The sequence below is a fragment of the Chenopodium album genome, chromosome 1 (genome assembly GCF_948465745.1).
Source record: "Chenopodium album chromosome 1, dcCheAlbu1.1, whole genome shotgun sequence".
NCBI classification, from domain to species: domain Eukaryota; kingdom Viridiplantae; phylum Streptophyta; class Magnoliopsida; order Caryophyllales; family Amaranthaceae; genus Chenopodium; species Chenopodium album.
In genome coordinates, this window is record NC_137834.1 from 87062021 (window position 1) to 87084896 (window position 22876).

The 22876-nt window shown below is 35.0% G+C and overlaps 2 protein-coding genes across 3 annotated transcripts; one reads left to right on the forward strand and one right to left on the reverse strand.

The window, feature by feature from the left end:
• Positions 1–5887: 5887 nt before the first annotated feature.
• On the reverse strand, positions 5888–9885 carry LOC145560625 (protein LAZY 1-like). 2 transcript variants are annotated; one of them, XM_081621800.1, is made up of 5 exons: positions 9833–9885; positions 9686–9752; positions 8671–9416; positions 6709–7033; positions 5888–6101 (listed from the first exon to the last, which is right to left on the reverse strand). In XM_081621800.1, the coding sequence occupies exons 1-5, from the start codon at positions 9836–9838 to the stop codon at positions 6058–6060; spliced, it is 1188 nt and encodes a 395-aa protein (XP_081477926.1). In that variant the 5' UTR covers positions 9839–9885; the 3' UTR covers positions 5888–6057. The 2 variants fall into 2 exon arrangements, with proteins under 2 accessions (XP_081477926.1, XP_081477927.1); XM_081621801.1 differs by lacking the exon at positions 9833–9885 and having other exon boundaries at positions 9686–9758.
• Positions 9886–15260: 5375 nt separating this feature from the next.
• On the forward strand, positions 15261–22613 carry LOC145560692 (putative metal-nicotianamine transporter YSL6). The gene is made up of 7 exons (XM_081621803.1): positions 15261–15893; positions 18243–18415; positions 18922–19019; positions 19693–19830; positions 20379–20568; positions 20914–21043; positions 21306–22613. The coding sequence occupies exons 1-7, from the start codon at positions 15536–15538 to the stop codon at positions 22244–22246; spliced, it is 2028 nt and encodes a 675-aa protein (XP_081477929.1). The 5' UTR covers positions 15261–15535; the 3' UTR covers positions 22247–22613.
• Positions 22614–22876: the final 263 nt, after the last annotated feature.

A 22876-nucleotide genomic window follows, 5' to 3' on the forward strand; every position in this document is an offset into this window, starting at 1 on the left:
TTCGTTTCTCAAACCCCTAGATCCTTTTGTAGGTGTCTACCTTTTGCACTTAGAAGTGTGGTGGTTGTATATATGAGCCTTTGATGGTGCTTTACTTGATCAGCGGGTTTGGTTAAATGAAACAAAGCATAACTTAATATGTGGTGACACGGTGTGTAGGTAGTATTGAAATTTGATAATTTTGCCATCACCATTAATCTTGTTTAATGACCATGTTTTTGATAGTAGAAGCCATTTTATGAAGTGACATGGCATTTAATAGTCAGTGTTACACTGTCACACGCTTAGTTTGGCAAGCTATGCTTGGCTGTCAGCTTATAGATATGGTCAAACAGCCAAGCAGCTTGCGTAATTTTTTGCCAGGTTTTTTAGCCATCATGTCTTGCATGTTAGCAGCTTACAGCCAAAAGCTGAATTTATCAAACTTCTTTTATAACTAACTATTGTTAACAAGTGACCATAACAGCCTATATGGATAGATACTCTGAATTTGTCAAACAATCTTAGCAAACCAACCAACAACCTAATTAATCAGAGCTACAATATGTATTTGGCAAGGAACATTTTCCATGAAATATAGGCTGCTCCATAAGATTCCCAACATCCTTGGTACACTTAGCAGCTTAGTATTGTTGCACAAGATGATTTAAGGTTGCTGTATATATCCCAAAAGCTAATCAACTTTGTCTTTTTGCACATAGGGGTGGATCAAGTGTATAGATTGTATACCTTGTACATCCCCAGAAATAGGAATCATTTATGCTGTCATGCTACCTCACTTGACTGAAAGACTAATCTATCTTGCATTTCTGCAAGTGTGGCTTTAAATTACAGTGAACTGGATGGCTTTGTTGTAAGGAGATATAGGCAATGTTATTGATCAAATGTTTAGTTGGTTATTTTATGTGTCTTAGTATTATCACAAACAGGAAAGATCTGTATTGAAGGATGAGGAAGTCAAACACTCAAGCCAAGAATCTACAGATAAGTTTTTCTCTATATTCCCTCTTGATGTACATAAATGTCCATGAATATTTTGAGATATCTGTGTATGAAATTAACTGATAATATATGATCACGAAGAATGGCTTCATAATGTAATTGAATGGTTAAATATGTCTTGAATACAATATCTTATGTTAGTTGCATGAATGTATGTATATTATCAGTAATGTACATGTCCATTATTGTGTTGCACTTTGAAACACACTAGTGTTAGTTCTATATCAATCAATCAATCAATCAAAGCCTTAATCCCAAAAGTGGGGTCGGCTAACATGAACCAAATTTGATTATTCCGTGTAGTCATCAACATAAATCTTTCTCCTCCATCCCTTACGATCCAAAACTTCATCCTCACGTAAATCCATGCACTTCATATCCTTCCTCACTCCTTCCAACCAAGTCATCTTTGGTCTCCCTCTTCCTCGTTTAATCCCTCCATGGTCCCACTCTTCCACTCTTCGCACCGGTGCACCCTCGGGTCTCCGTCTTACATGTCCAAACCAACGCAGACGATTTTCCCTTAATTTATCTACAATGCCCGCCACACCTACTTTCTTGCGAATAACCTCATTTCTGATTCTATCTCTTAAAGTGTTTCCACACATCCACCTTAACATGCGCATTTCCGTAACCTCCATCTTTTTAATATGCTCTTTCTTAGAAGCCCAACATTCTGTACCATAGAGCAACACTGGTCTTATGGCAGTCCTGTAGAATTTTCCCTTCAACTTTAAGGGAATGCTGCGGTCGCATAACACTCCCGTGGCCGCTCTCCATTTAAGCCACCCTGACTTAATCCTGTGGGTCACGTCTTGATCAATGTCACCATTCTTCTGGATGATCGACCCTAGGTACTTAAAACATTCACTCATGGTCAAATCCTTTCCATCCAAACTCACCACTTCATTGCTTGTCCCCCTCTGAGTGCCAAAACGACATACCAAATATTCAGTCTTACTCCGACTTAGCTTAAACCCTCTAGATTCCAACCTTTGCCTCCATTGCTCCAACTTGACATTAACCCCATCCTTAGTCTCATCCACCAAAACGATATCATCTGCGAACAGCATACACCATGGAACCTCATCTTGAATTGGTCTAGTTAATTCATCTAGAACCGTTGCAAAAAGAAAAGGGCTTAATGCAGACCCTTGATGCAATCCGATTGTAATAGGGAAATCTTTTGTCAACCCTCCGCATGTCCTCACATTTGTTGACACATCCCGATACATATCCTTAACTAGGTCTACATACCTTCGTGGGATACCTTTCTTCAACATTGCCCACCAAAGTATCTCTCTTGGCACCTTGTCATATGCCTTCTCTAAATCAATAAAGACCATATGAAGATCTTTCTTCTTTACCCTATAAAACTCCATCATTTGTCTTATCAAATGGATTGCCTCCATAGTAGATCTCCCAGGCATAAAACCAAATTGGTTATCTGAAATGCTTGTGCATGCCCTCAACCTTTGTTCAATCACCCTTTCCCACAACTTCATAGTATGGCTCATAAGCTTAATTCCTCGATAGTTAGAACAATCTTGAGCGTCTCCTTTGTTTTTATAAACCGGGACCAAGGTGCTCTTCCTCCAATCTTGTGGGATCCTTGTAGCCGTCCATATCTTGTTGAAAAGGTTTGTTAACCAATCAATACCAATCTTACCCAAACACCTCCACACCTCTATCGGTACCCCATCAGGGCCAACCGCCTTCTTAGGTTTCATCTTCCTCAGTGCAATCTCCACCTCTACTCTCCTAATCCTTCGCACATACTCCATGTTGATTTCTTCATCACTCATAGAGGTATCTCCTATCACAACTCCATTACTTCCATTAAATAATTCATCGAAGTACCCCTTCCACCTGTCCTTGATGCCCTCCTCTTGCACTAGGACCATTTGGTTCTTATCTTTGACACACTTCACCATGCCAATATCCTTCCTTGCCTCTTGTCTTCTCTTTGCCATCTTATAAATGATCCTTTCTCCCTCCTTGGAATCAAGCTTTTCATAAACCTCCTGATATGCCTTTTCTTTTGCTTGGCGAACAGCTGCCTTTGCCTTACTCTTAGCCTCCTTATACGCTGCAAAGGTTTCATCACTCCTACATTTTCCTAAGGCTTGATAGCATTCCCTTTTTTGCTTAATTACTGCTTTCACCTCTTCATTCCACCACGAAGTATCTCTCTGTACCGAAGTTCTTCCCCTTACTTCCCCTAAGACCTCTTTGGCCACTCTTAGGAAACAGTTCTTCATTCGTAACCAGGTCATGTCCGGATCCACCTCTCCATCCCAATCCGCTTCTTCAATTACCTTTTCTGTAAAAACCTTAGCTTTTGCATCCCTTAGGGTCCACCATCTTATCCTTGGTTCTTCTTGTCTAACTTTTTTCTTCGCCTTCTCTTTCAGACGAATAGTCATTACCAATAGCCGGTGTTGGGTGACCACACTCTCCCCTGGGATAACCTTACAGTTTATGCAACTTTGTCTATCTATGCTCCTTGTGAGCAGGAAGTCTATTTGAGTTGCATTTGCTCCATTCCGAAAAGTTATCAAGTGTGAATCCCTCTTCTTAAACCAAGTATTAGCCAAAATTAAATCATATGATTGGGCAAAATCCATAATAGCTTCACCACCGGCGTCCCTCTGCCCATACCCAAAGCCTCCATGGACACTCTCATAGCCATCTCGGCTCGCCCCAACGTGCCCATTTAGATCCCCTCCAATATATAACTTCTCTGAGTGGTGGACACCCTGCACCACCTCGTCTAGGTCCTCCCAAAATTGTCGTTTCTCTTCTGCATCTAAACCCACTTGGGGAGCATAAGCACTGATAACATTCACAATCTCCTTGCCACATAGCAACTTCAGCCTTATCAACCTATCGTTCTTCCGATAGACCTCGATCACCTCTTTTGCCAACCTCTCATCGAGAACCACACCAACTCCGTTCCTAGCTCCACCATTCCTTGTTCTGTGGCTCGTTTCTTGCCCAACATACCATACCTTATACCCCAAAACCAAGCCTCGAGCTCCTTCTCCTGTCCATCTTGTCTCTTGGAGGCACATGATGTTCACGCGTCGTCTTTTCATTACTTCTACCAATTCTGCTGATTTTCCCGTAAGAGACCCCACATTCCAAGAACCAATCCGCAAACTAAATTCTTTTCTCCCACGCTCCCTCCTGATCCCAACTCCAAGTCCTTGATTATTTGACACCACAATTGGGCAATATGGCGCGTCGCTTCTAGTGTTAGTTATAACTGTGAAATGTTGCGGAATGCACTCAGCAGAGAGAAGTGTCTGATAAAAAAAAAATAAATAAATAAATGCTGCATAGTGAATTGATTGATTGTTAAACTTTATGGTAGTTGGTCATATACTTTCTTAGTGATTTTCCCTTCAATATCTTTTGTTACATAGTTATGGCTAAAAATAAAAGATTAACCTAACCTTGTTTGTGCTAGACACTTGACCTATGTGGTGGGTTTGCTTGCACGATAAAGAGTAATTCGCCAAAGCTTGTTTTCTCATATTTGCTTCTTCAGGAAAGCATATTTTATGCGTTCCTTGTAACCATTAATATCTCTGCATCAATATCCCTGTATTTTTTTTGGGGAATTAATATTGCATACTTAAAATTTTCATTACTAGTTCAATATTTTAACAAAATTAGTTTATCAAAAATTTTACCAGAAGAGTATTTAAGATTTTCTGTAAAAGCTGGCCTTTATTGTAGATAATAATTTGGATTACATTGGCTGATTAGAGTTAGCTAACTGCAGTGAAATATTTTACATTATGCTACAGCCTATGGGAGGTAGGTTTTTTATTCTAGGATCGTGGTTTTCCTCTTGGAATTGTTTGATGGTCTTTCTGTTGATTCAGTTATGAATGTAAGTTTGAGTCTACTCCCTGGCCTTTGCCTCATAAAGAAGAGAGTGAGGGGGTGGGGAGTAAAGGATGTCCCATGAGAAATTATGGACGTTAGGTTCTCCTTGACTATCTCTTGGTTAGACTGGCGCTAAGTTTCCATAGTTGTTTTAGGATAGAAGTGGGTGGCTGATCCAGGTGATTACACAATAAGTTAGATGTATTTTTTGTAATGAAGATAGACAGGAGGGGAGAGAAAGAATGTGCCAAGTATGAATAAAGTAAATGGGAAAGACTTAAAAGTTACTAGAAAAGGAAGTGTTGTAACATCCCAAACTAGCAAGTAATGCAAATGTTGTGAAACGGAAATAGTATGTATTGGATGATGTTATCATGTATCATTTACTCATGTGAATATATTTCTATATTTAATTCAATAGGCTTACAGTGAGTTTGGGAACTTGGTTAGGGATGAAATCTATTGAAAAGTAAGATTATGAAAATATGTAGCTAAGCAAAACTATTATAATTACTAGTTTCAGAGTTTCATTCGTGTAGTTGTTAATGAGTGAAAGTGAAAGCACAAAACTATTGAGAACCAAAAAAAAAAAAAAAAAAAAAAATCTAGCTTGCTGTTTAGTTTGATGAGGAAAACTGTTGAAATTAAAAAGAGTAATTTACATTTTTACAGTTTTTCCATTAAATTGAAAATGAAACTATGAAAATCTAATCGACCCAGTTTTCAACATATTGCCGTTATATTGCTTTTCTAATGTTTTTTCCTCATTAATTAAACATGGTAAAATTGAGAAATTCATACATTTTCATGCTTTTACTAAGTTTTCCTCTTTAATGTGAAGTTACCAAACACACTGTCAAAAACTCAAAATCAAATATGTAATGAAATTGGTAAAGTTTTTAACAAACTTGGTTATAAAGGAATATAATAGCAGCACACCTGATTGTTACAGAGTACAGTACTTAATGTTCATTGGAAATGGCATAGAAAAGAATAGAAAGATTTATTACAATGATCACTAGCACAAGCTTTATATAAATAGAAGAGCAGCTTCTTGCAAATAACCATATACTGCATGAGCTCATGTACTTCTAACCATGCATAGCATTACTCAACACTCTATGCATACTAGATATAATATAATTATTTAAACAACTTCTAATCCTGAACTTCCTCGTTCTGCTGCAGTTCCAACACAAAATCTGCATTCAAGAATTGGAAATCATTATATGAGCTTATTGGCTGTCATTACGACTTCATATTTATTACTGAGCAATTGAGGAGAGCAAAAAGAATGGTATGATAATTAATTATCTACTTTCATGCAAAAGTCATATGGATGTTTGTTTTCTGGGCCCTAGACATTGTCATTATATTTGATTGGTCGTGAGACAATAGATCGCATTCAGACCTCAGCCTCAATTCTCTTTCATACTATTTCAAGGATCTAAAACAGAAGCTAGGTTGGATTATAGATAATTGACTTTTTCTAATGTTGTTGGCATGACTCTTCATGATTATCTTCTTGTCCTTGCAAAAGTAGTCTAATCTGTCATCATTATAGTACTAAATTTTGAGGTCCTTATAGTAGCCACGTGGTGGCACCCCCTCATCTCCCAAGGGGAAGCTCCTGGATCAATTCTCATCGAAAATGGGGGAAGAGGGGTTATGTGAAGCTAGGCATTCATTTTGGTTTATGAGAGAGGACAGCCTTAGGAGTTTGTTACTTAAAAATAATTATAATACTTAATTAATTTTAATTATACTATTAAATGTGATTTATACCAATGATGATGCATGTGCACTTACACTCTTCATCAGTGTTGATCCAATGCTCTTTGTCTGCGTCACCAGATTCACCATTAGTGTATCTTTGTGGAAGATCCAAATATTTCCCGGTGATTGCATCACGTGGTAGTTTCATATCGGTCTTGGAGCAATGTTTTTTTCCTCTCTTGAGTGTACCCCAGCACCTAATTTTACTCCTTTCACTGCCAAGTTCTGAATCTACCCTTGTATTACTGGAGTTGGGAGTCTTGTGCTTGTACTTGTACTTGCTGACCTTGGGGTCTTTCACAGCATATGCAGCCTTGCTGTTTTCAGGGTGAACTTTTTTGTGGAAAAGCTGGTTGATCTGTGGATGATAGATTGTATCATGTAGGTTATTCTTAATTCCATGTTATGCTGAGAAAGACAATTTTAAGTTCCAAAGGCTGTTGGGAATATATTTCCCTTGATTACAAATATACCTTTAAAAGGATAGTTTGCTAGATAGCATCCTTAAGTTGGGCTCCTTCTTTCAATGACACCCCTAGGACCATAACAGGATAACTGGATAATATTCCCAGATACACCCTGATTTGCTCTTTCATCTTTTTAATTGCACCAATTACCTTTTTTTTTTTTTTCCTTTCTTTGAAGCGTTAAATTAAGATAATTTACTGTTAATTAACCCAATTTTGGTGTTTTGTTTTGTTTTTTGTTTTTTGTTTTTTGTTTTTTGTTTTTTTTTTTGACAAGAAATTTTGGTGTTGTTTAGAGTTCAAAATACTAATATTTTAGAAAACCCAATTCCATTAAGGTTGGCTAAATTTAGAATTATAAACTACCTCAATGCGATGATATATGAGTAAAAGTTGTTCACAATGTATTAGTGCAGAGAGAAGAAACTTTAGTGTGTTCTTGATATTTTTTTACATAGAGGTGTCATTGAAAATAAGACTCTAGTTGAGGGTCTTAGGATTATCATGAAAATGCACCACCTAAAGTTGGGATATTATAGAGTTTATCAGAATAAGATGGTCTAAATTTTGAAGTACACAACAACATTTCATTTTCTTTTATAATTTTTGGTTGCTAACATAAAATGCAGTGAACTAGTAAGACATAAATTTAATATACAACTAGTTTAGGTCCTGTGCAACATAAAATGCAGTGAACTAGTAAGACATAAATTTAATATACAACTAGTTTAGGTCCTGTGTCATGCACGGTAATTTTTAAAAATTAATATCAACTTTTTATTATAATAGGTTATTTTACAAAAGTTAAAAATTCTTTAAAAAAAATTTTAAAAAAAATATGCACACTACTTTGATGTGAATTCTAATCAATAAATAAACTACTATTAGGGAAAATATATGAATACTTTCTTTAAGTAAATCAAAGTAAGTCGCAAATTATGTTAATACTTTTTATTATAGTCATAAATTTTTGTGTGGAAAGGTATATCAAATCTTATTTATTTCACAGTAATTATTTTTGTTACTAACATATATAAAAAAGAATTATTTTTGTATAAGATTATTTTATTATTTTATACCATAACTAATTTTTTTCAAAAAAATAAAAATTACTAAGGACACACTAGAAGATGACACGTGTCATTGCTGGTGTGTCTTTTAGTATATAGTTATTGATATGGTTGAAAGAGATCCATAAGCCTGAAACTAGAGTCGATTTAGCTAATCTACTAATAATTAGAAGACTAGACTTGGTTTTGGCATAGTAAACCACTTAGTTGGCTGCATGATGGTCTTTGATTTTGTGCAAGCTTTGTTTCCTGGTTGTAAAGGTAGTCTATCTCTTTACGTCCATAATTTGAAGAAATTGTGTTACACGGTTCATAAAATAGTATCTGCAAGCAGTGTTTAAGAAATCATACCTTTTGAGTTATATCTTAGGCTTCTATTAGCACTATGTGTAATTAATATTTCAGGATAGTATAACAGCTCCTTTGATTAGGGAGGGATAGAGTGTTGGAAGACTTACCTTGTTGAGTTTTCTTGTAGTCGGAAATGATTCAGCTGCATGGCCACTAAAACAATTGGAGATTTTATGAGAAATTTGAGCTGTGTGTAGTATCTTGTTAATCAGATTGTCAGACGACTTTATTCCTTTTGCTGCTTGTTTCTGGGATTTGTCAGCCTCTTTGATGGAGCTCCTGGCCATTATTGTGTTCTTTGTAAATAGCTCAAAGAGGGATGCCTTTTCTTTCTTTTCCTTTGGTTTACTTTCCAGAAGTTCGTTGGATGACCCAAAAAGATATCCTTGCAGGGGATACATTTTGACAGAGTTGTGATCATTTTCATCTTCCTTTACCTCTTCACTGAGGGTTATAGTGCTTGCTTCACTGTTTTTCCTTGATAAATCAGTGTTTCCTTCCTTTTCAGCTTCAACCTTGAGAAATTTTTCCAACTCTTCATTGATAAGCTTCAAGTCATATCTCATTTCTGCCATTCCACTTTCATTTGCTACCTGATGAGGCAAATCAAATGTTGGCGTTGGGGCCTCTGATATCGACTCTACACTTAGAGTTCCAATTGTTAGGAAGCCTGGGAATATATCTGGGGATTGATTTTCACTGAACTCTTCTGTGTTCTCATCATTGATCTCCTTAAGGTGGTGTTGGCATTGTTGTCTTGATTGCCACCTCTGTATGGAGTCATTACTTGGTGTTTTGTATTCTCCGTGATTGTTGGCTGATGGCTTTAGCAACAAGCAAGTGCAAGTGCTCCCTGAAACCAGATAAAATTGAAATTAGGAAGTTGTGTAGGCCCCAGATAGTTGCAGTGCTAATTATATTTGGAAAAGATCTCCTATGGATTTCAAATGTATTGGCTGGAGGAATGTTTGACATTTAACAATTAATTGCAGGTTTAACTTTGTACACTGACAAGGTGATAACAGATGCACTGTATTTTTTTATTTTTTTTTCTACAGCGGCAAATCATAAAGCCAGAGATATATTAGGTGCGATATTTAAAAGAACTGTGAGTGGTCATACCAACAACCAAAGTCTGCAATGAACTTGTGGCATCTTTTTGGAACTTCCGGTGCATCCAGCTGAGTAACTGCATGGAATAATTACATAAACTCAGAATTAGATTGAATAAAAGGTATTTGTATGTTGTGCAAGGAGGAGTTTACATACCTTCATTGTGATATCCTTCAGCCCTTTTCTTAGATTTTACTCTGCTTTCCAAATTTGATGATTTGGGTGATAATATATAAGAAGTTGTGGCCACACTGGACATCCTTTTATGATTGAATGATTGTAGTAAAATCCTCTAGAAGACTGCAACGAAAAAATAGACAGAAGAAACACTTAGAAAAGTACAAATTGAGGTTGGATTATCTTGTCATGGTCAACATTTGTGGAGTAGGTTCCGGCTTACTCTACTAACTCTTTAAGCTGCTATGTTCATCATTTATTACTTTTCTAAATTCTGTTGATTGTCCCGTCTTGCTATGGTTTTGCTGATGACATATGTTACAAATAGGTTACATTGCTCTTTAATGATCAGCCACACTGAGTTACGTGGTGTGCTTCAGACCTCATCTCTTATAAGAGCTTTGTGGAAATTTAGGATAGCAGTATGTCTGCAGTCATGTAAAGTTTTTTTTCTTTTCTTTTCTTGGTTCACAAAATTACTATCAGATGCTCTTGTATCACTAAAATAATGGAAATCGTCTGACTTGGCACATCAATTGGCAAGTATTTGTATGAGCCTTTTATATGGGATTGGGAATGTTTTTTTTTAACCCTTTGGTTCAAGATTGTCTTATAAGAGCCCCTCTTTATCCCTATCTCTATTCTTGGATTTATTTATTTTAAAAAAAAAAATTATTTATATAGTTGCTTCAGATTAACGTTGAGATCAGCCTTATGGTTGCATGTAGAAGGTGCCAACTGTCATTCAAATCGGGTTTTTCTTTGGGTCAATTCGATTCCGGACATATTCGGGTGATGAGTCATGTGATTTATTTAGGTTGATTTAATTTGATTTGGGTCTATTGTCAAAGAGCCTATTGTGACAAATCATTCAATATTAGTCGTTGTAAATTTAAACAAGATTAATTATAGTTCATCTGAAAATCGGGTCATCTAAAAAGGGCATAAACTGTACGAGTTGGTTTTGTGAGGTCTAGTTATATGGTTGGCTTTGGTCCTTGCATGTATGCATTTTACAAGAACTACTGGAAGAGACATGGTTGTGGCATGCACATTATACGCATTATCGTGTTTTGTACTTTATGTGAACACCTTTGCTATTTATTCATCTCATTTGCTTACGGAAACTCTAGACTTCTAGAGGTCAATATGCTACATTTTAAACTTGTTTATTTTTTTAGCTTGTCTTAGAGATGTCATACAAGTGCTTAAATCCTCTTCTGGCATTTTTGTCCTTGATTTCAGAATAATTTGCATTTTTACCTTTAGGATCCACCCAAATAGCTGTTAGATGAAGTTTTTTTTTTTAGGGATCTGTTAGATGAAGGTAAGCTAATGTCTTTTCATGTTATAGTTATCTTTGCATTGAGATCTAATTAGGTTCCTTTGAACATCTGATGGCCATTACATTATTTACATATGTCTTTTCATGTTATAGTATCTTTGCAATTTTATCTACTATCTTAGATATCTCTGAACGTACGATGGCTGTTACATGTACAGTAAGCTTTTGTAGCTTTGCTAACCTTGATAATCGTGCACTAAGAAATGATATAATTTTTCCTTAAGATCTTAATTCGGTTTGCCATCACAATTGATAGGCAACTGCAGATGGATTAGCTATTTGTCATTTTTTGCTTAACATATTTAGGAAGGTTGGATGCTTGGATTTAATTTGTTGAATTTTTCCACATTAGGAAGGATACTACAGATTAACGACTTGTTATGAATTTAATGTGTTTAATCACACGTGTATTCTCCACTTATGGTCTGTATTATCATTTTGTGAAGTTACCTTTACCTTGATCTGTCTTTTGCAATTGTAACGAAGCTCTTTGGATTCATATAGTTCTCCATTCTCTGCCTAGTTACCTCCTTGCCGGTCTATTGTTTATCTGTGTTCTTCCCTTCAATAATTGTGAAATAGTTTTGTGATCTGGATGGTTATTACCTGACTACTAGCTGTTTGCCACTTGCATGTAAGATGGAGAAACTTATAAAAGCTAAGGAACAAAATTTGTGCTTTCCGCTTTTATTTGAGTAATACTTGGTACTATATATGAACTATCATGTGGGGTTAATGTGTAAGCTGGATGAACTTTGCAGATACGAGTGCGGTAACTGTGCATTAAAGGGTTGGTTTTTGTTTGATCTTAGTTGGAGTGATGTATAACAATGGAAATGTAGATAACGCTTGATTTATGATTTTGGTTTAGGTTTCAGATTAGAGTTTGTGTATTAACTGTATTAATGGAAACAGTACTGTCTACTTTTGCAGAATAACATTGCAGCTCCAATTTGTTGCAGTTTTGCTGCTGCACAAAATTTTAACAGCAACCTTCTTTCAGTCCTCCCTGAAAATGTCCAACCTACTTAAGGGAACTCAACAAAATTTATCGAAAACTTAGAAGAGGGCGCTTTCAAGTTGTAAAGGTTCAATTGTTTCTAAAGCTCCAAAATGGTTGTCAACTCTGGTTTGCCATTTGTTCTAATGCTTCCCTGGAATTAAGTGAGTGAGTAATTCAGTGTTCATCTGTGTTTTTTCCCCCTTTCAGTTTGATTATACTCTGGCTCTGAACATTTGGACTGACTTAATACGGGTGAACAGGGGATGACCGGAGGTTTTTCCATGTATGTGTTTGCGACTAGTACGCGTGCCACCAAAACCACCAATTGAACCTTTAAAAGGTTTGGCTAAATATTTGAGGATTAGATAGATGTTTATTATCAACCTCTTCTTTTTAAGATATTGTCTACCCCTTTTTTTTTAATAAGATTTTGTCAACCTCATATACTTCAATACTTGTGTTCATTGAAAGAGAAATATGGGGTCAATCGGTCAATCACCTCTATCTTGAAATGCCGAGGAAGAATGTTTATGACTAGAAAATTATAATTTATCCTAAACAAGGTAATTGATAATTGATTTTTTTTTGGGATAATATGTGGTTGATATTAATGATAATATGTGTCTGAGGCGATAAAAAAGCCTATTGAGAGATTGTGAAAGTTCATACCATTTCTTTGCTCTTACCTTACCAGCTTAAAAATCATTATAGAAGAACTATTTTTCCTTTAATTTTGAAATATTAACACCTTGGAACGTGAAAGCTTTACCATTGAGTTTAAGTTGATGATTAATAGTTTGATACTAATGGACTAATTGGAAATAACTTCTCACTTTGTTCCGTTTTGAAGACTATATACTATCTCCGTTAATTTCAGTTGTGACTTGAATATTTTATACCTCACAAATAATAAATCTAAAGTTGTAACTGACAGTTAAAGTTAACGGAGGAGGTAGTAAAAAAAGAAAGAATTGTAATTTTTAATATAAAATATCTTATACCCCGATTCCATGTGTATCTTAACTATTTATTTATTTTTTTAAAAAGTAAGATTACGAAAACATAAATTCAATATGAACATCATCATCACACACGTAGAGTTAGGGTATACAATATTTATGATGGTATTTGTATGACATTATTATTAATTTTTTATTTATTTTTTTTGCGGTTTTATTTGTATGACATTATAGTTTGCATCTTAGTTCCATAATACTAATAATAGTAAAAAAGAAAAAAGATGAAGATTTAGTAGGGCATAAGATATAGTGATTAAGATATTTGTTGGAAAATTATATGCATTAGACAGAAACTTTTTAAAATGGGCACTAACAAATTTCATTTTATTCTATTGGACTATAACCAAGGTAGGGAACTTGGGAGATCTCTTTATGATTAGTATATACTCATCTAGTCGTCAATACTAAAAATTAATACTCAATTATATTAGGTGAAGATAAAGGCCATAAAATCACTTGGATGAGAGGATTGATAGAAGATATAGTTTGTTTCTTTTCTTTTTTTTTTTTTTTTTTTTTGACAACAGTTTGTTTCTTTTCTAATCATCCTTTCTTAGGTAGTTTGCTTCAAGTGAATGAGGTGTTTTAGATATTTTAGTCGAAGTCTTTAATTGTGATTGAAATAGACGGGGTGTATTGTGAGATTTAGTTGACTTGCAAAATGTATTTACATGTAATTTGGTGATTGATTATTAGTATATACTTGTATATACTACCTCCGCTTCTTATTACTCGCAACAAATTCCTTTTTTGGAACAACTTACTTTCTTTCCTTTTATGGTAGGTTTTTTCTTATAAATTTATCATTTCACCTTTACTTATTTTATAACTCACAACATTACTACTCCCAATCCCCACTCTAAAAGATTCCCTCCCTCACTTTCTCTCTCCTGCACATGGACCACTTCCCTTTCCCCCCCCCCCCCCTTTTAACTCCCCTAATACTTTACCCCTCCCCTTAATTAATCCCCCTTCAATCTTTTGCCTCGGCCTTCGCATTCTTGTACTTTGTTGCGAGTAATAAGAAGCGAAGGTAGTACATTTTATGCAAGAATTTGTGGAAAAAATGAATTGAAAAACATTGCTATAAATATTATTCCTTTGGTTCTTACTCTTGCTACCAATAGGAATTCTTAGATAGCAAATCAGTAAGTCAATTGTGTAATACAAGAGTTTATGAATCAAGTTATGGCTACATCATACTTCGTATAAAGCAATAATATTTCAAATCATAGATGAACATATTACAAGTGGTAAAAATTGAAAAGGTTTTAAATAGGTTACTAACCAAAAATTCTAAGGTTTTATCCTTGTTTTTCTCTCTCTTTAATTCTTTAAAATTACTCATCATACTCATGTATCTTAAAAAATTGTGCATTTTAAGCTTAATGGTTATTGACAAATAACAACCTTTTTTTAATGAAATTCTAAACAACATTTTTTTTAGAAGAATAAAAAAGATAACAAGAACATATCTTTATGGATCATTTTGCACAGTAAAAATGCATAGATTACTCTTCATAATCGCCCCTAGACACAGGACAAGAATCGGGTAGTGCAAGCTCAAGTGTTATACGTCATACTTGGAACGATAAAAGAAAGTTTTGTCTTTTATCAGCTCTCAAGCTTGTGGTGATATATTTTATAAACAAAGCCCAACTCACATGCCATGCCAGCAGACCCCTTAATAATATTGGCTAATCCATCTATTCCAAATGATTGACACAATTTGACAATCATAATAAACACACAAATTTGACAGGTAATAATTAATACACTTCATATTAGTTAAATTATATAAATGTTGATATTATTATGAAATTATATAAACACTAATTTCACAATATTTTAACATTTTGATTAAACCAAAAAACTTTATAATGTGTCAATTATTTTGTTACAAAAATGAAAAATAAGCATGTCATTGCTCAATCGTCTCTCGTGTCGTGTCGGGCTTATAATTGGCTCTTTGAGCTAGGACCAGCCTCATGTTAGCCTGGCCCTGCCCAGCTAAATAGCTGTAGTTGCGCATTTTCACAGCGCTTGATTTGTTAAAGACTGCGGTTTGCAGCAGTTTCTCCACCCCCATCAACATCCAGTAATCCAGAATGGCGTGACGTAAAAACTTTTCTTGGAATTCAAACTTTCTGCTTACCTGAATAATCCCTATATTTTAATCACAACTATCTGCTTTCTCTCTCCTCAACTTTGCTTGTCACAATCATCTTCATCCTTCAACTTTTCAACAACCCTTCTTCTTCCTTAATCCTTAACCCAGATCAATTACCAAATATTGGAGAGAAAAATCCCAGAAAATGGGGACAGAGGTAGAGATTACAGAGCCATTAATCGAAGAATTAGAGGGGGATAAAATCAATGAAAAAAACCCAGTTGAAGAGATAATTCCTGAATGGCAAGATCAAATTACTATAAGGGGATTAGTAGTGAGTGCTTTATTGGGTACCCTTTTTTGTATAATTACCCACAAATTGAATTTGACTGTTGGAATTATCCCTTCTCTCAATGTTGCTGCTGGGTTATTAGGGTTCTTCTTTGTGAAATCATGGACTGGTGTGCTTAATCAATTGGGGTTTTCTGTCAAGCCCTTTACTCGTCAGGAAAATACTGTCATTCAGACTTGTGTTGTTGCTTGTTATGGCCTTGCTTTTAGTGGTAAATTTCTGCCCTTATTTTTGACTAATTTTGTAGTTTATGATTCTGTACTTTTGATTTGATTTGATTTTATGTTTGTTTTGATGGGTTTACATTTTGGTAAATTTTGGTTGTTGTTACTTTAATGTAGTTCTTGATTTGATTTTGAGAAATAGTAATTAGTCTAATTAGTTGACTAATTTTGCATGCATTACTTACTGGTAGATGATGATGATGGGTTAGTTGGGAACAATGAAAAACTTTGATATTGAATTCAGATTGACAGGAACATTGACTTTGTAGAACTACCTCTATGATAGTTGTTTGATTCACTGTAATCAGTAATGGAACAGGGGCTAAAATTGGGGTGTTGTATTTGTTTGATTTCCATTGCTGGTAAGTCGGGTGTGTTTAACTTTCTTGGTGTGAAGTATGACAGAATTAAGGTAGTTTAACTTGAAGTTCAAGGGAGATTGATCGATTCATTAATTGAATCTTGAGAATTTGCTTAAAAGGTGAAGATTTTCTGGGAAAAAAGCTACATTGTTTGTTCTGGACAAATTGTATTTTGATGGAAAACATCTTTTTGCATTATAACATGATTTTGTGAAGTAATTTTATGTTATTAGATTTTGCTAATGTTCTATGAATTAATCAGCAGTACTGCCCATCTTCTCCTTTACCTATCTGATATTTCATAAACATAATTATGTAGGTCTACATAGTGATAGGATCTTATAGTGAGTATCCTAGTAAAATTAAGTAATTAAAGGGGAAAATTCAAGTTGATCTCTGAGATTAATCTGTAAATATATCTCCTCTCACAATATAATGTTTTGTTTTACTCGATTTAGTTAATAGTACTTATTGGATCTTAAGTTTGCAAATCAGATCGCTCCAATTTAACTTACAAGCCTGCCCTGCACTCAATCTCACTGTAGCCAACTTCCTATTCTTGTGTCAGCTCCACCATCCAAAAATGTTCGTCTCATCAAATATTTTTTTCCTTGTGATACCCTGTAACCCTTTTGCTTCTCTAGCATGCTATACCTTTTGCTCAGTTATTAGAATAATCCTTCATATATTCGTATAAATTGACCACTATGTTTATAAAGTGTATAGCATTGTATTGTGAACCAAATGATGCTGGATGTAAGGTGTTGTATTGCTTTGAGTTAGGCTTTGGGAGGCAGGATGCAGGAAGACCTTTATGTAAGGTGTTGTATTGTATTGTTAAGGGAACCTAGAGAAAGGTAAATTATGCTTAGTTGTTGATTGGAAGAAATTCTAGGTGACTGTATTTGGTGCTGATGTTTTCTAATATGGTGGTTGTGAATGTTGAATTTAGCTAATGGGGTTTATACTTGACGATCGTGGATTCCACAAATTACGAGGCATTATTGCGATATCCCTTCATCCTGAAACAACGTTTTAAATTAACTTTTGACCTTGATACTAAGAGTACCCATGTGGCTAGAGCACTTTTTCATTCATTACATATATTCTCGTATGTAAACATGCGTCAATCCTTTAATTATTGAAAAGGCAATTGAGTAAATGTATAACTTAATTTCATAGAGAATTTGAGAACTTTATTTGTAATATCCTGAAATTTAATTTGACACTTAAGATCGAAGAGTCTTTTCTTATTTTCTTTTGAGAGAAAACTTTAGTGCTTCATAAAGACAATCTTGCCCATAAGTACTTATGGGGCTACCTCTGAGGCTCTGACAGACATTGGTTTACAGAACATTGTTTTACACCAAAAGGCACTAAATTTGCAAGGTGATGGGCTGTTATCCCTTCTTACATGAGTCCAACCCACAATATTTAGCGACTTAAAAAGAAAATATTTTTTAAAAGGGAATCAAGATCCGAAACATAGCTCAAATTCTTGTTCAAATGAGTCCAAGATTTCTAATCTGACTTAATTAGTATCTTTTTTAAACCAACCATCATAAACTTTGACTGTCATCGAGTTCATGGGTCTGAACTCTGAATGCCGGTAGCACTTTTATGTATTAACTGACAATAAATTGGGAATACCAGTCATTCTAACCTAATTACTTTGTGTTTTGGTTAGACCATTAGCTGCCTGTGGTGAAAATGCTCTTTCTATCCAATAATAAGTGCCTTTGACCTTTGTTGTTTGTTAACTCTTCTCTTTATTGATGTATTCTGAATAGATGCTGTCTTTCTGTTACTCTTGATCTTCATAATTACATGTGTTTTAGGTTCTTATTATTTACTCCATAATATTTTTATATTGTTTCATAAAGATTTCCCACTGAGTTTCCCCCCTTATAAATGTTGCTTAGTAGTACTAGATTATTTGTGTTCTAAAGTCTGTTTGAATTTGAATTTGCTCAGGTGGTTTTGGTTCATATTTGATAGCTATGGATGAGAAAACTTACAATCTTATTGGCCCTGATTATCCTGGTAATCGGGCAGAAGATGTGATAAACCCTGGTTTGTGGTGGATGATGGGTTTTTTGTTTGTCGTTAGCTTCTTGGGACTTTTTAGTCTTGTCCCACTTCGAAAGGTATGTTCATTTACACATTGGATGCTGACTTTAAATATGGATATAACATATAAGTAAAAGAGTGATAGACTTCGTAGTTAATTAAGCAGTGAAGTTGCTCTTTTTGACAAGAATATCTGATTCGCTTTATGGGTTGCTCGAGGCTTTATTACATTGCAGCACTACTATGAGTAGCTCATATCATCAGGTACAATAATAATAGGAAAATTTATCAATTAAATTGGTGCAGAGAGAGAAGCATACAAGCACTATGCATTTAATCAAGGGTGAACTTGAAGTTTCTTTTTAGCTTCTTTGGTATTGCAGAAGTCAGGCTGGATTAGACTTCCCTTACTTTGACTGGGGTGGGATCTTCTTTAGGGGCATCAGAATATTTAGTATAATTGTTAAAAGATACAAGGATCCTTTGCAGATTCTAAGGACCTGGGTATCTATTTACTAAGTCTTTGAGTTTTTTTATTTTTATTGAATGTTATTGAATAATAGTGTTTTATTTGGTTATCAAGGTCATGGTGATGGATTATAAGCTCACATACCCAAGTGGGACAGCCACAGCTATGTTGATTAACAGTTTTCACACAACAACTGGAGCTGTGCTTGCAGGGTAAGTAATACTAGTAGACAATATACATCCAAATGTTGGAAGCAAAGAAAATAAATGTGGAGCTAGTTTCATTAATTTAAAGTCTCATGAATACCAGGCAAAAGGTTGTTATATCTTGAAGGTTACTAGCCTAATAGTCATATCTTTTTAATATAAGCTGTTTGATCTTACATTCTTACTTGTCTTATTGCTTCATAGGCATAGCGCTTTAAAATATTTTAAGCTATGTTTCTTTTGCTGCATAAGGTGTGGCCGTTTGTCGTCTCTTACTTATGTCACCAGGAAATAAATATATTTTTTTTTTTAGAGGAATGTCACCAGAAAATATATTGTACTTGAAGCTTGTCATAAACTCATAATTAAGTTTTACGTTGTATGTAGAAATCTTCTTATATAATCACTCATATGTTAGATTAAATCCTTATACCCATGTTTGACTGAACAATGCTGTTTGATTATTCGTTACATTAGTTAGGCTACAGTACAATCAATAGCACAACATATGGTCTTGGTTTGTACTATTTGTGGTAGCAACTACTCAAGAACACCAAGGAGGAATTGACTATACAGCTCTGCTAATATATCTTTTTGAAAAAGGGATATTGGCTTTTTACTCTCATATATGAACTCATTTGTTTCTTTCTTTTAATGTGTATAATCTCTTCATTTGCAGGAAACAAGTGAAATGTCTTGGGAAGTATTTAAGCATTAGTCTAATCTGGAGTTGCTTTAAGTGGTTTTTCAGTGGTATTGGTGACTCGTGTGGGTTTGATAATTTTCCCACTCTTGGCTTAACACTATTCAAGAATACGTAAGCTTCTTTGACCATCTGGTTCATTTATAATTCTTTCCTGCTTGTAATTGTACAATATTTTTTTATATTTGTTGAAGTTCCTGTTGTTTAATATTGTCTAGCTCTACTACCAGATTAGGTAAGGCCTTGCAATAATTGAGGTATATGCTGAATAATTAAACTAGGACTTGTAAATGAACAAGTTTAGGATTGTTAATTCCTTGTATTATCAGCCACATGAATATATGGACAAAAGTGGCTGATGGACTCGTGGAGGGATGTAATGAAGATGAATGACGAATGTCGTTTTTATTATTAGTTGTCTCTTCTCCATGAGAGCTTATTTTAGTTCTCTTTGCTCATTTGTTAGCCTTTGATACTAGAAACACTAATACTAGTATGTAATTTTTAAATTTCTACCTATCCTGCGCATAAAGAGTGTTTTTAGTAATTCATGTATCTATCTCTATTGCTAAAGAAAGTTTGTGTGATTTAGGCATTTTGATATATTTTTGTCATGCTTTTGCCATGCCTAAAGTACTTATTTGCTTTTTATATGTTTGCAGATTTTACTTTGATTTTAGTCCAACTTATGTGGGATGTGGGCTTATCTGTCCGCACATAGTGAATTGCTCTGTACTATTTGGCGCAATTATTTCCTGGGGATTCCTCTGGCCCTATATCTCAACACATGCCGGAGATTGGTATCCTGCTAATCTTGAGAGCAATGACTTCAAAGGACTTTATGGATACAAGGTAATGTGACTCTAGCTGGTTAAAATAAATTCTGTAAACTGTGGATATAGAATTATGCCAAAAGATTAATAATCTACTAAAGAACGGACTCAATACAATATCAGATATTGTCCTAGTGACTGCCCCAATATTGATGCAGTTGTTAGATATATCCATTTTGTTTTATCTTTCATTGTGGTGTACAAGAACCAAATGATGTGTGATGCTGCTTTACACGTGCATATAACTATATTAGTTTCTGCTCTCTGGGCATGGAGGCTACGCAGTAATACAAAGTACTTTATTCATTTTTAATGTGGTATTTTCCAATTCTAAGAGAAAACTTCTTACATGTGATGTATTCAGGTCTTCATTGCAATAGCCCTCATTCTCGGTGATGGTCTCTACAACTTAATCAAGATTATTTCTATTACTGTTAAGGAATTAAGTAACAGTAGAAGCAAAGAGAAGCTTCCTATTATGCAAGAATTACCTGGTTAGTTGTCTATTCATGCATTTCGAGGTCGTTTGATGAGCCTGCTATGAGAACTGCTAATGGAATTCTAGGCTTTTTGAGTGGTATTCTATTTTGGATAAATGATTAAATTCATTCCGTGTCCAGAAAACTTTATAATTTTTAGATTTTTATATTACATTGAATAGTTGTACTACATAAACTCTTTGGCAGGCCAGAAGAATTGTTGTTTGATAGTTGTTTTAAATAGTGATCCTTATATTTTTGGCACTTGATATTTCAGGCTTAGAGGATACCAAATTGCATCTGGAGCAAAAGCGAAGGGATGAGGTGTTTTTGAAAGACCGGATTCCTTCCTGGTTTGCTGGGGCAGGATATGTGGGCCTTGCTGCAATATCCACTGCAACGGTGCCAATGATATTTCCACCACTCAAGTGGTATCTAGTTCTCTGCTCATATATAGTTGCACCTGCTCTTGCTTTCTGCAACTCTTACGGAACAGGGCTTACTGATTGGAGTCTAGCTTCAACATATGGGAAAATTGGTCTTTTCATGTTTGCTTCCATAGTTGGATCCAATGGTGGGGTCATAGCTGGGTTAGCAGCTTGTGGAGTGATGATGTCAATTGTTTCAACAGCTGCTGATCTTATGCAAGATTTTAAAACTGGATACCTCACCCTTTCTTCGGCCAAATCTATGTTCGTGAGCCAGCTGATTGGAACCGCTATGGGTTGTGTACTTGCCCCTTTAACATACTGGATGTATTGGACTGCTTTTGACATTGGCTCACCAACTGGTCCATATAAAGCACCATATGCTGTAATATTCAGAGAAATGGCAATTTTAGGTGTAGAGGGCTTCTCAGAGCTGCCTGAGCACTGTCTAGCTCTTTCATGTGGGTTTTTTGTTGCTGCACTTGTCATAAACCTCCTGAAGGATATTACACCTTCCAAAGTTTCGAGATTCATTCCAGTTCCAATGGCAATGGCTGTCCCATTCTACATTGGGGCATACTTTGCAATTGATATGTTTGTTGGGACTGTCATACTGTTTGTGTGGGAGAAGATAAACCGCCAGGGTTCTGAGGATTTTGCTGGAGCTGTTGCTTCAGGTCTAATATGCGGGGATGGAATATGGACAATACCTTCTGCCATCCTCTCCATTCTCAGGATTAACCCCCCAATCTGCATGTATTTCGGACCAACTGCTAGCGGCGGAACATGAGTTTATCTGTAGTTCTGTTTCCTGCCTTGAATTTCCTCCTTCCAAGCTGGTTTGTAAATACTCCGTCTTCCACTGCGGGAAAAAAATAGTACATTTCTTTTAGCTGTGATCCTATCTAGTGACTATTCAAGTTCTTGCTGTGTATATACATTCTAGGATGGATAAAGCCCGGAAATAAGGGTAAAGTTTTAAAGACTTTAAATGGTTGTTTGTTTAGAATTATCAAAATTTGTTTGGTTGAATAGAAAATTCTATTCTATTAAGAAAGAGCCCCCCAAGCTAAATTGTCTACCTTTTATGATTATTTACAATGTACACGACAAGTTAATGTTGTCAATATTTGTTTATAATTGCATATTTGCATGCTTACTTGATTAGACAATTGTTTGTCTAAACAAAAGTATTGTTACTACTCCTTTGTTTTAAATTAAGTGTAATAATTTGACTTTTTGAATTATTTGTACTCAGTGTACGAATAATTTTGACTTATATTAATATTAAAACTAATTTTGACATTATATTAATATTAAAACTAACAAATACTGTATTTGTAGTGTGTAAAATATTATTGTATAGTATGTTGTTGAATTATACACGACTTATATTTTCATACTTACCAATTTTTTAAAT